Below are 15,933 nucleotides of genomic sequence, written 5' to 3'. Positions count from 1 at the left end.
GCCTGCCAGAGGCTGGTGCACACTCAGAGTGGGCGGGCGGGGCTGGGGATGGCAGAGCCTGCCATGGCATGACTCTCTGCTGGCAGATGCACCATGCACGTGCTATGTGTTGAGTAGATTTCCTGGAAGCTGATTCAGCTTTGAGGATGAGGACTGGGACCCTCTGGGCACCTGGACAACCGCCTGTGAGATAGGCTCTGAGATGTTCTAGAAAGGCCTCTCTGCAGCCCCTGAAGTTCCCCAGTAGGTCATGTATGACCCTCTCCAGGTATCCCCTTTTAAAAACACACAATCCCTGGGAGGAGTCATGTTGCACCTCGCCAGCTCCTTGGGAAGAATCCAAGGATGGGACCTTTCCTGCTGGGGCTGGCAAGAGGGCTGGACCCTGAAAGGCAAGGAGCTTCCAGGCCTGGTCTGAGCGGGGCTCAATGGGGCCCAGTCTGCTACTCAGTTCCCCATCCCTCCTTCCCTGCCTGCCAGAGACCAAAAGGATAGGCCGCCTGCCTTCCCTTCCTTGTTGGGGGTCGTCAGCCAGGAATTTCATGTCTAGGAGCAAGTGGAATGGCTGCTCTGGGGAGCCCTGAGGAAACCACCTCACTGCTGGACTTACCCTCCTGATTCCAGATCTCTCTAGCACCAGGTCCCCAGCCCAGGGGACACCAGAGGAGCCCCCAGATGGTAACATGGCTCTGTGGTCCTCTGTTGGGGACATAATCTCACAGCACAGACATGCAGACCCCCCATTGTCAGGTACAAGCAAGGCTATCAGACCCCAGCTATGGCTTCCCTGCCCTGTCGTGGGAGTCAGTCACAGCTGCCCCGCTGCACCCACCACTCCAATGCCCAGGGCCTCTTCCGCTCACGTGGGCCCTTGGGTGGGGGAGCCATGGTTGGAAACTGACCCAGATTCCCTGTGCAGCCTACAGCACAGAGGGAAGATTGCTTCCCGGTGGCCTCCCTGGGGTCTGGCTGTCAGTCACCCGAGGAAGAAATACCCAGCACCAGATACTCCAGGGACTCAGCTTTGTCTTCCCAGGATGGGCAGAGTGGATGTAAAGAGCTGTTTTATCTGCTCACCTGGGAACACTGGGGGTTGGTTTCTTAAGCAGGACTATGGTTTGTCTTTTGTTTCATTTGAAAATCTTTGCTTGCGGCACCTCCTCCATTTGTCTGACGCCCTGTCTTACCCTGCCCGTGTCCAGAGGTCACGGCAGCCACCTCCTGCCTCTGGGAAGGTTGCTCCAAACACTCCCACAGCCAAACCTGTTTCTTTCTTCTTCTCTGCAGCCCAATTCCTCTTTCAGACCACCACAGAAAGACTGCCCCCCAAACCTGGTGGCGAAGGCCCAGTCCTTGCCCTCAGACCAGCATGTGGGCACCTTCAACCCTCTGACCACCTCGGATACCAGCAGCCCCCAGAAGTCCTTCCGCACAGCCCCAGCTGCCGGCCCTCCTCCAGGCCGGTCTTCCCCAGCGGGCTCCCCCCGTACACGGCATGCCCAGATCAGCACCAGCAACCTGTACCTGCCCCAGGACCCTGCGGTGGCCAAGGGTGCCCTGGCTAGTGAGGACACGGGTGTTGTGACTCATGAGCAGTTCAAGGCTGCGCTCAGGATGGTGGTGGACCAGGGTGACCCCCGGCTACTGCTGGACAGTTACGTGAAGATTGGCGAAGGCTCCACCGGCATTGTCTGCCTGGCCCGGGAAAAGCACTCCGGCCGCCAGGTGGCCGTCAAGATGATGGACCTCAGGAAGCAGCAGCGCAGGGAGCTGCTCTTTAACGAGGTGGGAGGAGAGGGCGTGACGGGGCATTTGGGACTGGCAGTGTGCGCGGGTCCAGGCTGGATGTCTCCGAGCGGGGGCAGGGGGAGTGTGCCCGGCACTTAGGCATCCCCTCCTGTCCCCCAGGTGGTGATCATGCGGGACTACCAGCACCTCAATGTGGTGGAGATGTACAAGAGCTACCTGGTGGGCGAGGAGCTGTGGGTGCTTATGGAGTTCCTGCAGGGTGGGGCCCTCACGGACATCATCTCTCAAGTCAGGTGGGCAGCTGGGAGGGCTGGGCCTCACGAATGCCCTGGCAGGGGTATTAGGCAGCCTCAGGCCCAGATGATTGGGGTGCCTGTCTCATTGTCCTGAGCCGCCCCCAGCTGTTTGGGTTAACAGACTCAGGGGTCTCAGGGGCCTGGGGAAGACACTAGGTCTCCAGCCTAGGCCCAGACTCATTTCCCCCAGGGCTCTGGTCTGACTGGGTTCTTTCATGCATTGCCCAGGAGCTGTGGGGCCCAGGACCAGGGGCACCTACTCTGCCCAGCCCATCTGTCCTGCAGCCCTGCCAAAGCTCACATTCTCTAACACTGGTGGCCCTGCCTTCCCTGTCCAGGCTGAATGAGGAGCAGATCGCCACTGTGTGTGAGGCCGTGCTGCAGGCCCTGGCTTACCTGCACACCCAGGGGGTCATCCACCGGGACATCAAGAGCGACTCCATCCTGCTGACCCTCGATGGCAGGGTAGGGCGCACCCACACCCCCCCCACTTCTGCTCCCAGCATGGCTTTTCCTCCTAGTTGACTTTTCACTCCCTTCTCTCCCTCTCACCCCAATCCCAGGTGAAACTCTCAGACTTTGGATTCTGTGCGCAAATCAGCAAAGATGTCCCTAAGAGGAAGTCCCTGGTGGGAACCCCCTACTGGATGGCTCCTGAAGTGATCTCCAGGTCTCTGTATGCGACCGAGGTAACAGCTCCCTCCATCCCCTAATCCTCCCAGAAGAGGCTTAGGAACACACAGCTCTTCTACTAGTGGCCCCCTGCCGAGCCCCCCACCCAAAATAGCCCTGGTTCTCAGGTTCCCACTTAGTCAGTACCCTACCCCACTGTCTACTACCCCGTCTTTGGTGGGTCTTCTCTGGCCTGTGACTTTGCTGCCACAAACTGGTCCCCACAATGCTCTTGCCCATGTATCAGGGGCAGGCTGGGGTATGGCCAGGCTTCCCTATGTGTGATGGCCTTTCTAAGAGAGTGGCTGACAGCTGTGTCCCTGCAGTCAGAGGTCACTCATACAGGAAGTAATTGGCCACAGGGAAGGTGGCCAAGAAGGAGGCCAACTCACTGAGGAGACCTGGGGCCAGCTGCTCCCCTCCCCTTGCAGCCTGTTCTACCAAGGGGCCAGACTCTGGTCAGGGGAGTCAGGGACATTCTCCTTCTGCAGGTGGATATCTGGTCTCTGGGCATCATGGTGATTGAGATGGTGGATGGAGAGCCACCCTACTTCAGTGACTCCCCAGTGCAAGCCATGAAGAGGCTCCGGGACAGCCCCCCGCCCAGGCTGAAGAATTCTCACAAGGTCAGTTGGTAAACAAGGTACGACCCTGCAGGCCCTTCTTCCTAAGGTTTCAAGGATCAGACACTGAGCTTTCAGGCCCAGCTTCTCCCTTCCACAGATGCCAGAGAGCCTGGGCTCCTGGAAAAGGCTCCTTTTTCTCCACATAAAACCCACATCTGGGTATGGAGCCTAGTCACAAACTCCCATGGTCACTCCAACAAGTTTCCACCTGCAGGCTACTGACAGGAGCCTGAGAGAAGGGAAAGCAAGCCTGCCCGGAATCCTTGATGTCCTGGAGAGGAATCTAGAGAAGCTAATTATGCAGGAACCCACCTCGACCCCATCTGTCAGGGGAGTCATACCATGGCACAGTGTACCCAGTCCATCACAGAGGATTGGGATGCCCTCCATCAACGTACATCCTGACCAGTTTTTCCCTTGAAACAAACGTGTGTGTGTGTGTGTGTGTGTGACCCTTTCTTGCCAAATCCACCCAAACCCACATTCCTTACCTGTGGGCACCCCTTGCTGGTGACAGATCAGCAGAGGGCTGCAAAATGGCACTGCCATCTGGTGGCCAGAGAGAAAAATGTCCCAGAGAGTTGAAGCCCAGTTCCTAAATAGCAAAATAGTTCTGTAGCCCAGCTGGATGGGGAGGACAGACAGGAAGCACTTTCCAAGACAACTGGTTCTTGGAGCCCGCACTCCTGACCCCAAGACTAGCAGTTAGGGAAGATTTTTAATTGGTGAATTCCCCAGAAGACGTAGCCTCCTGTAACAGCCTTATCCCAAGATACTGGCTCGGAATGAACCAAGATAAGCCCTTGACTTAGACTCTAAGGCTTACAGCAATAAAGAAATCTTCTTTTTCAGGTCCCACTTTTGTTCTTTTCGATTTTTCAAAACACTTCTTCATCCCTGATTTCTTTTTTTTATCTTCACTAAAGCCTTATGTGGCAGATAGGGCAAGTACATTTTATCATTAGCCCACTTTACAGATGAAAAAAGTGAGGTCTGCAGAAGAGTGCAACTTGCCGGAGATCAGGGATAGACCCAGGACTGGATCTCTGGTACGAATCCCATGCCCCTTTCCACAGAGCCTGAACGCGGAGCCCTGAGAAGCAAGGCAGGGGATGGGCTGTATTTGGAACCCAGCTCCCTAGGTCCAGGTAGCCTAATTCCATTGCTCAGCAGCACCCCCTGAAGGTGAACTGGCTGCTTTTCCTGGACTGATGTTGACCTTCCTTACCCACCTGATAATCCAAAAAGTACTCAGCCTGGGAGGAACCAGGAAATAAGAAATGAGAATTCAAGACTTTCAGATGAGAGTGGGGCTAGGCAGATTGGTCACCCCAAAGTGGCTGCAAATTGTGGCTTTCTCTCACTGACCTGCGTCCACAGGTCTCCCCAGTGCTACGAGACTTCCTGGAACGGATGCTGGTGCGGGACCCCCAGGAGAGAGCCACAGCCCAGGAGCTCCTGGACCACCCGTTCCTGCTGCAGACAGGGCTGCCTGAATGTCTGGTGCCCCTGATCCAGCTCTACCGCAAGCAGACCTCCACCTGCTGAGCCCGACCCTAGAGTGCACCTGCCACCTGTGCCCACAGGCAGGGGACACTGGGCCGCCAGCTTGCAACAGGGCCTGCCTGCCTGCCTCATTCTCTCAGTATTCTCTCCAAAGATTGAATGTGAAGCCCCACCCCCACCCTCCTGCCCCTCCGCCCACTGGGCCAGGCCGGACCTGCCCCTTGGTCTCTCTCCCTCCGAAGAGTCCCTAGTTGCCTTTGGGATGATGGAGACCCCTTCTGCAGGGTGACCCTTTGTTATCTGTACAGGGAGATTTCTAAGAAATATGGAGACTAGTGTTTTTGGCCACTGTGGCCAATACAGCAGAAAAGGCTGCTGTGGTTTTTTAAAGGTAGTTTTACATGAGCATCCGAGGCCACCCAGGAAGGAGACTGCCCATCTTCCCCAGGACGCTTGCTGTCCTCAGCTCCAGTTCCAAACCCTGGGGCCTGAGAGGGCCACAGGGAAGGTCTTGATTGCCTGAATCGTCTTCCTCCCTTATGCCTGGCTTCCTGAAGGCACAGTCCCACGTGCACCTGTTTCCTGACCCACCAAGCTGACAACACTCCCTGCACAGCCCCTGCCCAGCTGTGGACAGACTGCTCGGAGGCCATGGTGGCGGGGAGGGCATTTTCTGGGTGAAAAAGGAAGAAGGCAGTTGGTGGTAAAGGTGGTCTCACTGTACAGGGTGTGTTGCTTGTTTTTGTGCCGATGTGTGTGTAAGTAGAGGAAGGGGTTGCCCCGACAGCCTGGCTCCCTTCAGGTCATCGTGGCTGGCTCCAGTAAGGCTTCTCCATCCTCTCTCCCACTAAGTTCTGCTCTGAAGGGACCTGCTTTCTTGGCCTGGCTTCCCGCATCTTAAGTCCTGGGTTTCTGTCTGACCAGTGAAGAGATCTGTATTGAGTCTGACACATCCTGGGGGCTTGGCAGGTTTCCGAGTTCCTCCTGCACTGTGGAGTCTGAGAGCCAGAGATCAGAATGGTGAGGGAACAAACTTTGTTTTACCTGTGAGCTTCATCTCAAAAACCAGGTCATCAGGGACCCATTCTTTTCAAAATCCTGGTCTGAGGGAGGTGAACCAGCTCCCAGGGTTCCATCACCTTAAGAGAATGGGCACCCATTTGTGCAAACCACCTGCCCCTCGCTGCCTCCTCAGACACCTGTCTCCTTGTCCTCCTCCCCTCCCTACCATCAGGGCTGCTGTGGGACAGGGAATCCCAGGGAAGAACTCCAGGTGTCCGGACCCTATCTAGATAATATTTTTAGATTCCTCTGCTCCCTAGTGACCTGCTTTAGGGCAGAAAAAAAAAAAAAAAGCAAGGACTTTTTTTAAGGGTCAGAGTTTTAAAAACAAAAGCATCTTCCCTAGAAATTTTTGTGAATTGTTTGCACTTGTGCCTGTTTTAAATTAAACTGAGTGTTCAAAACCTCTGGCCTTCCTGTTGTCTCTGGGAGTGGAGCCAGGCTGACTTCAAACTGGAGAAGCTATCGTGGGTGTCCAGGGTGGCCCTCCCTCCTCCCTGATGTGAGCTCCCCAAGGGTCACTCTAAGCCACAGAAAATCCAACTCCCTGGTGGCATGTGGGCCTGAAATGAGGGCAGAGGAGGAGAGAAACAGGAAGTGAAAGGCCCTTGGGACTGAAAGAACTGAGAAATAGATAGGGCTCCTTCCCAGGGGAGGAGAGCCCAACCCGGAAAGCCAGGGCTGCGGGACGTGCTTGCTGGCACCACAGGGGCCCGGGGGGCAGCCAACAGGGCTGATGGCCCCTTTCTGCAGCAGCATCTCCCTTCCCCCGTTTGCCTCTCACTCCCTGGAAAGTCAGAGGCTGTTCTCCTCGAGTTGTCCGTAGGAAGTGGCCTGGAACTGCTTCTAGTGCGAAAGCAGTCTCTGTTTCGGTACTCAGAACAGAGTGAGAGCAAGGAGTTGTGAAGGAGCACAACTGGGAATCAAGAAACCTGGGGCTTTAAACTTCAGGCTCTAACAGATTCCCATAGTTCCTTCCTGAGGTCTCATCCTACCCCTCCAGGCCAGGGTTCACTGAAACCTCTTACCCAGGAGCAAGCAGTCCTGCAGACCCTCTCCTGCTCCCCACAGTGTTCCCACCTAGACAGGGCCCCAGTTCTCAGCTGGAAGCAGCACCTGAGACTTACCTCCAGGAGGCAGCCACAGTGGGCCGTCGGGCATGGAGGGAGGGATGGCCGAACCTTTGCAGGAAGCTGGCATGCCCTTCCACCTCTCCAGTCAGAGCCCTGAGTCAGGAGTGGTTGGCACAGCAAAGAGAGGCCAGTTCCCACAACTGAATAACACTGGATTTATTAACTATTCTTTTGAGTTCTAACAGTTCTTCCACCACACAGCGCCATTCCAAAAGCATGTGCGTATGCCATTTAGCCTCATACACAGACCAGTTCTGAGCTTGACCCAAGAGTACCAGCTCCGGTGGCACAGGTGACTTCACAATGACAAAAGCCAACAAGAGTTGAAAAAGCAAAATGTTCCAAAAAGTCTCTTCTAAATTGGAGCAAACTGGAGGGGACCCCAGCCTTAATGTCCTGGGGCTGACAGGGGAAATTCAGGAGAGTGCAATGTGGTGAAATGTTTAAGTTCTGCACAGAGCTGGGCCTGGTAAGAAATCTGCAAGAACAGCAAGGCAGTCAAACCCACAATTCAGCGCAGACAGGAAAGATCTGCTGTGGTTTGTTTCAGAGACATTACTTTCAACCACCAAATCCTTGGCATCTCCACAGAGAGGAGCTCTTGTGGTTGTTTACCCAATAAAGAGGGCGCAAGGTGACATTCAACCAGAAAGCCCTGGGGTCAGCGACACTTGAAACATGACAGCACCTTCAACACAATGTGCAACCCAGACCTTGTGCGCAGAAGCAGCCAAAATACTTGTATTCTTACACCATTAAAAACTTCATGAAAATTAAACACAGTTGGAAAAGATAAATGAGCAAGCAAAGATCAGAAAAAAGGAGTTTGTGCTTGGGGTGTCCAATTATCCCCCATCCCACCCTAGATCACTCCCTCTGGCCTTTCAAGTGCTTCAGTATGGTTCACCCCCCACCCAGACAGTGGGACTGAGGAGAGGAGATATTTGGGGAGAAAGGAGTGGGAGAAGGGCAAAACATCCCAGAAATGAAAGCAAATCTCATCAGAAGAAAACAGTGCATAATCAGCAGGTCCCAAGGTTCAGAAATCATAGAGGTCAGGCTGGAAACTCAGTTTTTCAGAAGACAGCAGGAACTCTCCACACGGAGTCTTAACTTGGAAGACCTTGGGGTTCTACGTGAAGGATCTGGGCGCCTGCTACTCCAAATGTGAGTTTTTTGTTCATCGTCCCTCACTTCACTGCCGTGAAATGACTTCAAGTATCCGGATTTAATATACTACAAGAGGAAGAGTATTCCATGGGTAAATGCACACGGAGGGAGAAGTACACAGCGGTGATTCAAATAAAACCAGAAGTCTGAACTCCCAGCCAGGCCACAGCGAGAGCGCAGCGTTGCCACCAGGGGGCACCAGAGATCACGTCCAGTGTCTAGGCCCTCGCGGGCTCACGGGCTCGCGGCCCGGGGGGTGGAACCATTGCCGAGGTGTCTGACACCTACACAAAACAAGGCCCGCCCCTGATCACCCACCCCCCACCCTAGGCCAATTTCTCATCACAGGTCATTCTCTCCCTGGGAAGTTCCCTCTGAGTTACCAGTGAAAAACCTTCCGTTCTGCAAAGACGAATAGATCGACGTCTTGAAAAGACCCCAGTGCAGGCAGGTGAGGGGCTGCACGCTCAACCTTCGGATTCACAGAAAGCTCCCCAGGCGCCACCACTCTGTGTTAGCGCTTCCGTAGGGTCCTAGGGCACGCGATTCGCCAGAGCCCCCCATACTCTTCTCACTAGGCCGTCGCAAAGAGGGCGGGGCCAGGGAGGGAGGCAGGGCCAGGCCGGGAAAAGGCCTTTAACTGCCTCTCCACGGTTTCCTCTGACTCACTAATCTGCCCAGTAATGAAGCTGGCCGGGGGCCTGCATCCCACGCGTTGTGGCAGAGGCAGGGGTCCTTGGTCTCGACCTCCAGCATCCATCATCCGCCCTGCCCTCCATTAACGGCCCAGCGAGAGGCAGGAACCGTTTAACAGCCCCCTTCCAGCTCTCGCCGGAATTTGATGTAATTTAAACCCGGACCTGAGGCTCGTGTGGGCTTCAGACTCCCGCGCGCCGCCGTTTAACGTGGCAAACACTTCAGTCAATTATCCCCCTCGCAGAGCTTCTATTTAAAGAGACATTGTCAGGTTCTTAAGCCTCGGATCAGACCCGCTGCTTTCTGCTTCATATACAAAGACTCAAAACACGAGTTCTTTGAGGACTGGAAGAAATACAATTAAGCAAAGCCTTCGCAACCGTTCCACCCTACAGGAGCACCCACGTGCGGGACGGGGGAGCTGGGAGGCGGTGGGGGTGGGTAAAGTGCTAAGTCCTTTCCATTTTAGGCCTCTGAGAGTGAGGAAATAGGCTCAAGAGCCCAGAGCTGGGCTGGGTAAGAGTTGGCTGGAGGCAAAGACCCCCACATTGTCAATGAAGCTGAATCCTGGGTCTGCCTCGGGCTGAGGCAGAGGGATCTGAAACTACCCAAAAGCTGGTTTAAGTAACAATTAGTGTTTCTGCCCCCCCCCCCCATGCTTTCAGTGTCTTGAGTCAGGAGTTTCTCCCTAGAAAAATTTAACCTCCGGATTCCGTCTCTCCGTCCAGAAAGGCTCCAAGGCCCGTCTCCAGGCTCCCCTTCTCCAACACTCTAAGACTTAATGAGAAGGGAGACTTAGGTCGTGTGGGGTATTATTGTCAGTATCACTGGGTTAGAGGGATGTTGGGAGGGAGACTAGGCCTTTGTTCTACAGGTCAGCTCTTCTGCCTGCCTGGCTGGCAAGGGTGTGGGAAAACAGGGCAAGGGGAAGGAAACGCCAGCCGGAGCCTTAGCGCTGAGGTAAGGGGGTCCAGCTGGAAGGCCGTAGCCTATGGAACCAATCTACTCCTTGCTTCCACCACAGGAACGGCAGGCCTTTAGAGAAGGTGAGAGACTTAGGCAGGGAATACCAACAAGCACAAAAAAGAAATAAGATAGGGGTCCCTAGAGGGCTGATGTAGTTCTCACCTTGGCAGTAGGAACAGGTTCTAGGATCCGGGGGTGGGAAACTACCAGCAAAGTGAGGGACCTAGAAAAAACAGAAATCCTCGTGGAACAGAGACGGGAAGGTAGGGGGAACAGGACTCTGCTTGGAGACTTTACCGCTGAGCGTGCAGCACCACGGCCTCCGTGCCAGCCTGCCAAGGCTGAGACCCAGGCACCAAATGGGGCAGAGCGTTGGGCTCTAATTCCAGGCAGCCCTCGGGCCCAGGTGCCTCCCCGACCAGGCTGGGGATGTCTGGAGCTGTGGAGCGTCGGCGCAAACCCAAACGGCCAGAGCCCGGGCCGCCCTCGGGGTGAGGGCTAAGGCCGACGGGGACTTGCACTAAGGTTGGGGGCGCTCCCTCCAGCACCTCCTGCGAATGCCACCGCCCAGCCCCGGAAGACTGGGGCGAGTGTGGTTGGGCCATCAGGGCTCCCGCCCGTAGTCGAGCCGCCTCCTCCTCGGTCACGGCACCCAACGCCAGGCTCATGCTCCGGCCCAGCTCCGGCCGCTCGCTGCCCTGCGCCCGGTGCCGGCCGGAGCCCTTACCCCCCGAGCCAGCCTCGCCCCCGTGGCCGTGGCCGCCGGCCGCTCGTGCAAAGCGCGCCAGGAGAGGCCGCGGTAGGCGGCGGGGACTGGGTCGTCGGCGCTCGGGGCTAGGCGCGGGAACAGGACGGCCAGGGGGGCTGTCGGAGTTGGAGCCCCTGGCCGCGGCCGCGGCGGCTGCTCGGCCCCAGGGCCCGGTAAGGGCCTGCACACAGGTCCCGTGGCCGCGGGCGGCGGCCAGCTGCAGCGCCGTGAGGCCTGCGCGATTGGTGCGGTCAAGGCGCAGACCGAGGCGGCGGAAAGAGCGCACCAGGAACTCGAGCACTGCCCCGTGGCCGCACGCCGCCGCCCACATCACCGGGCTGTTGCCCGCCGAGTCGGCCGCCTCGGGGTCGCCGCTGAACTGCACCAGCAGTTGCACCGCGTCCAGGTGACCGCGCTCGCACGCCAGGCTGAGTGCCGTGCGGCCGCGCTCGTCCCGCAGGTTCACGGCCGCACCCTGCTCCAGCAGTAGTCTTACAAAGCGCGAGCGCAGCGCCGGGTCTGGCAAGCCCACGGCCACCATGAGCGGCGTGCGGCCCTGCTCAGCGCGGCAGTCGATGATGCTGCGGTCCAGGGCATCCAGCACAAAGCGGGCCAGGTGCACTTTACCCGCCTGCATGGCCTCCAAGAAGGTACGCGTACCCGCTCGGGGGCACAGGTCCTTGGGCTTGAGCATGGCCTCGGCCGCCGCTCTAAAGCTGCCCGGCAGGTCCGCACGGGGGCGCCCCTGTTCCCGCGCCCCGCCGGGCTCCGGCCCCCGCCGGCGCGCTGGTATGGCTCCCTCTGCGCGTGGGCGGCTGCGACCAAGGGTCCTGAGGTTCCAGCTCTGACCTCCAGCTGCCCCGCCGCTCCTGGGCCGCACGCCAGGCGTCTTGCTGCTCCTTCGCTGGGCTTCCCGCCTGGAGGTGTAGATTACTCCCTACACCGGGCTCCGCGCCTGGCCCGCCACAAGACGACGCGAGCCGAAGATCGGGCCCCTCCTGACTCTCCCGCCGCTTTCCCCGTGTCCGGCGCCCCTCAGTCCCTCGTAGCTGGGAGCCGCGCCGCTCATCAGCACCTGGGGCAGCTCCGCTCCCCTGCTGAGACAGTGGCGCCCGCCGCGCACGCCTGCCTCCAGCCCTGGCGGGGCGCGCCGCTCCTCAAGCTGCTGGCGCCGCTCCTCCGCCTCCTCCCCTCTCGCGGGGGCCGGGCCACGCCAGGGCGCTTGCTCCTTACTTTTGGGGCTCGGCGGCGCCTGAGCCGGAGCCGCCGCCCGCCCGGATACCAGGCTTTATAGTCTTGGGGGTCTCTATGGCAATCGCTGCCCTGGAAGCGGGCTGAATAGTCAGGGCAGAGACAGACGGGGCGGAGAAGACCGTCTCTGACCCCCACCCTTTCGTGGACCACGACGTCGGGGAGCGGCTCCTCCTCCGCGCTTCTGTGTGGCTGCGGCGGCGGTTGCGGGCGGGGGCGGGGGCTGCTCGCAGGGGGCCACATGCACCCGACCCGGCCAATCCCAAAGTCATAGTCTTCTCTCCCCGCCCTCCGCCCCCACTGGAGTCGGTGCTCTGGGCTCCTTAGAAACTGGCGGAACTCGCAGCCCGTCGGGGAAGGCGAGGGCTGCCCCCAGCGGTGAGAGTGGAAGGGAATGGGACCCCGTGAGGGCAGAACTGGACCGTAAGCAAGCTGGGGGTGGCGGTCAAAGGCGGACAGGGAGTGATTTGGGGTAGGGGATACTGGCCCCGCGCGGGGTTGGGGGCGCTCAGACTGGCTGAGAACTGCCACTCAAAGTGTACACACACACAAAGTGTACACACACACACACTTGTCCCGCCCGCAACACGCTCACTCGGCGCGGGGGCGGGAATGGGGGAGTGCGCTCTCCAATCTCAGATGTCTCCAACCTCGACAATGCGCCCGCCTGCCAGCTCCCTGCCCCTCTGAGAAGCTGGCGGAGCGGAGATGCGGCGACCCAAGCGGGCGCCTTAGGATGCGGGAGTGCTATGGCCGCGTTAGCAACTCTGGCGTCACCCCGGAAAGAGCCAGGGACATGCAAGTCTCCCCACGATCCTCGTCTCCCTCTTAAGCACAAAAATCACCCCCAGACCACAGGGCTCTGAACTGGACCACTAGCGGACCCCACCCGAGAGGAAGAAGACAGCACGAGTCAACACGGTGCGGGAATACCACCGCATCCCCTCTCCCTCCTGCCCTCTGCTCCGCGGGGAGGAGGGGCAGAGCGGGGGAAGGGTACGCAGGCCTCGGTTGAGGGGAGTCAGAGCGCCTCAGAGCTGCAGAGGGTGGGAGGGTGTGTAGGGTTGGAATGGATATTTGTGAAGTAACAAGTGAGTCAGATATTGACTACAGAATTTACTGAGACTTTTCGTGAGCCAGGTATTGTGTTTCCAGCCGTGGGAAATACAGAGGCGGAAGAGACCTCCCCTCTGAAGAGGGAAGACAAGATCGGGACATAAAAAGTAGAATTTAACGCTGTGGGGGCTGAATATGTCTGTTAAATGCAAAACCGAGACAGTCCCTGGAGAAGATGGAGTTGTGGGGAAGGGAGGGCTTCTGAGGTGGTCTTCAAGGATGTGGGATCTGGCTGCTAAGAAGCAAGGTAGACATTCCAGATGGGGTTACTGAGGCCAAGGCATGGAAGCAGGAAAAACACCTTTAGGGGACAGTGTTGAGGGCTACTTTAAGGCGTCCCTTTCTATGAAAGACAAAAAATTAAGGGAAGAATAAAGGTATCTTCAGCCTGGGCAGAGCAGTGACCAGAAGATTTGTAGCAGGATCTATGTCTGGGAAAAGCCAGTGGGCCCAGATGGGCAAGAGGCAAAACGGATACATCACTCTGTACACTGAGCTTCTCACCTCTCTCCGGCTCCTAGGCTCCAGGGATGCCTACCTGGCATCGGGGCCAGCTATGGAGCAGGAGCCCTAGGGGGAGCATGTGCTGTATGCCTGAGCACACTGTGAAGCACCTCTATTTACTTTTTGCATTTTTTTAATCCCCCTGCTAGGGGCTCTGCCAGTTTTCTCTCATGGTGTCACAGAAAGGGCACAGTATTTGACATCAGAGATAAGTCCCCGCCTGAAGGCATTTACTAGCAGTGTGGCTTCAGGCCTGCATACTCTTATCTGCAAAATGAAGCCCAGTACACCAGCCTGCCTGCTTCACGAAACTGCAAGCTAGAGAGCATCAGGGAAAGAGCTGCACAGCTATTCAGAGTACAGAAAGCCCAGTCCCACACCTAGACCTGGGGTGTCACCTGGGATGGGTATGGACTCCCCAACCCCAGTTAGGATGCAGGAATGCTCTCTGAGTTTACTTAGGTAGCAGAAGAAAGGCTTGTCTTCCCTTCATGACTCAATTTCCCTTTTCTGCAGCATAAGGGATATTGCTTTCTCCCCTTTTTGTTTCCAAGGTCAGGGTCAGAGTACCCCAGGTATCTGTGTGTGGTAGGCCAGCGTGACAAACGAGGCAGTTGACACCTCCAGTGGAGGAGAGAAGCAGCAGGAACACAGAAAGGTCACTGTTCCCAAAGAGCCATGCTGCACCCCCCACCAGCCTCCCTGAGCCAGCTGGGCCTCATTTACATCCCTGTTCTCCATGGGGGATGGAGACCGTTCCAGGGCAGAAGAGGGGCTGGAACAGGGCCTCACCCTGGCCTGTCAGAGAGCACTGTGCTGGATAATCTTTGGGAGGAGCAGCTCGCTCCATCACCCCAGCTGGCACGGCCACCCTGGCCAGGCCCGTGGTGGGATGGGGGGTGGGGGCACTAGGTCTCATGCCCTGGAGCCTTTGCTCTGACTTCCCCTGTGGGCTCAGTATGTTCTGAGCAGAAAAGAAATAGCAAAGATGAAAAAAGTCTGAGACTGCTGTGGAGCACAGAGGCACCAACAGCCGGAATTAGAAGCTGTCGCTTAGGGAGCTGAAGGCTGACAGGAGAAGGAGCCCAGGCAGGCAGGGGGCAGGCAGGCACTCCACACTCCCCTCCCCTCCCCGCCCCTCCCCTCCCACCTGCTGAGCCTTCCCCCTGCAGGCCCCAGGCTGGCAAAAGGGCTTCCTCCCAGAGGCGGCTCGGGTCTGCAGTCTGTCATTATGTCTGCAGCTGCCCCCCCTCCTCAGGCTCTCTTCTTTCTTCCTCAGGTGTCACCAGCCCCCTCACCCTGTCACGTTGCATCAGCTCAGCAGGGTTGGGCCTGGTGGCACGTGGCTGGGAGATCCAGAGAGCTAGGGAGGGGGGTGCAGGGGGTGGGGTGAGTCAGCAGGGGACTCTGGCATCTGAGTCAGCAGTGGGATTGGGAAGGGGGCAGGGACCCTTCTCTTTATGCAAAAGGTGAAACTGAGGCATGCCTAGTGCATAGGGCACCTGGCCCCAGCCGGAATGGAACCCAGGTGCTCTTCCCTTGCCCCAGTGCCCTGAGGGAGGGCATCTACTCTTCCTCTTGCACATCCCCTGCGGCCAGATTAATTCACCTCCTGGGCCTGAGGACTATGGCAACTTCCCAGGGGCACCCTGCCCTTTTTCCAGAGGACAGAAAGCAGGGAGGTGGAGATTTGCCCTGGCCTCCTGGGAAGCCTCCAGCCTGCTGTGCAGAGGCCTCTCCAGGAGGCAGGATTGCATCCTCTTCCCCATTCCAGGGTTTCTCAGCCCCAGACTGGAGGCCTAGAGACTCTGCCTGGCTTGCCTGAGGGGCGAAGGGAAGGCAGTCTTCATCCCTTGAGCAGTCATTGGCCAAAGCTGGGGGCTAACCAGTGCTCCCTGTTTGGCATTGGCTCTGGCTAGTGCCCCCATGCCCAGGTCAGTGAGTTCCTCTAGGCCTGGATCCTCACCCCTGAGGGGTTCTACGCCTGGGTTGGGGAGGCGCTGAGGTCTCAGCTGCAGGGCTGATGGGGGCGCTGCTCTAGGTTGTAGATGTCCTGCTCTGGGTTGTAGATATCCCACCCTGGGCTGTCTCCAGTGTGCCTGCAGTCTGATCAATGACAGGCCTTACTCCTGTGAATGAGCAGTCCCCCTAGCCTTACCCTGCAGCCAGGGACTGCTAGCATCCCAGAGGTTAGGCCCCCAGAGGGACGGGGGAGGGGACTCCCATTTATTTTCCGAAGGCACAGGTGCTCACAGCTAACAGCATTTGCTCTAACTCTGATAAGAAAACAACCTCTTCCCAGAATCAAACCCCACCTGGCGTCTCCCAAGCCAGTGCCTGTCCCCATATGGGATTTGGGACCATGCCATAGGTGCAGTGAATAGCTGCCCAGAAGACTTTCTGCTACAAGTGTTGGGGTAAATCATAACTGCCACAGG

At 57.6% G+C, this 15,933-nt stretch overlaps 2 protein-coding genes across 6 annotated transcripts in view; one reads left to right on the top strand and one right to left on the bottom strand.

Annotated features, from left to right (window-relative positions):
• Nucleotides 1-6,303, top strand: part of PAK6 (p21 (RAC1) activated kinase 6) — a 33,621-nt gene extending 27,318 nt beyond the window's left edge. For 3 of the 4 annotated variants that reach the window (XM_015237124.3, XM_006201639.4, XM_072962687.1), the window contains 6 exons: nt 1,288-1,785; nt 1,909-2,042; nt 2,384-2,510; nt 2,609-2,734; nt 3,209-3,343; nt 4,724-6,303. In XM_015237124.3, the coding sequence (XP_015092610.1) occupies nt 1,288-1,785; nt 1,909-2,042; nt 2,384-2,510; nt 2,609-2,734; nt 3,209-3,343; nt 4,724-4,891 (1,188 nt within the window). In that variant the 3' untranslated portion in view covers nt 4,892-6,303. Of the gene's footprint in view, nt 1-1,287; nt 1,786-1,908; nt 2,043-2,383; nt 2,511-2,608; nt 2,735-3,208; nt 3,361-4,723 lie in introns of all 4 variants that reach the window. The other variant, XM_031672946.2, reaches the window with a different exon arrangement.
• An 882-nt stretch (nt 6,304-7,185) lies between these two features.
• ANKRD63 (ankyrin repeat domain 63) lies at nt 7,186-12,076 on the bottom strand. 2 transcript variants are annotated; one of them, XM_072962685.1, is made up of 2 exons: nt 8,598-12,076; nt 7,186-8,280 (listed from the first exon to the last, which is right to left on the bottom strand). In XM_072962685.1, the coding sequence occupies exon 1, from the start codon at nt 11,316-11,318 to the stop codon at nt 10,170-10,172; it is 1,149 nt and encodes a 382-aa protein (XP_072818786.1). In that variant the 5' UTR covers nt 11,319-12,076; the 3' UTR covers nt 7,186-8,280; nt 8,598-10,169. The 2 variants fall into 2 exon arrangements, with proteins under 2 accessions (XP_072818786.1, XP_072818787.1); XM_072962686.1 differs by having other exon boundaries at nt 8,884-12,076.
• Nucleotides 12,077-15,933: the final 3,857 nt, after the last annotated feature.

This window comes from Vicugna pacos, chromosome 6, assembly GCF_048564905.1.
Source record: "Vicugna pacos chromosome 6, VicPac4, whole genome shotgun sequence".
Taxonomy (NCBI): domain Eukaryota; kingdom Metazoa; phylum Chordata; class Mammalia; order Artiodactyla; family Camelidae; genus Vicugna; species Vicugna pacos.
The sequence above is the reverse complement of the archived record's forward strand: the minus strand, read 5'-3'. Positions and strand labels throughout refer to the sequence as shown.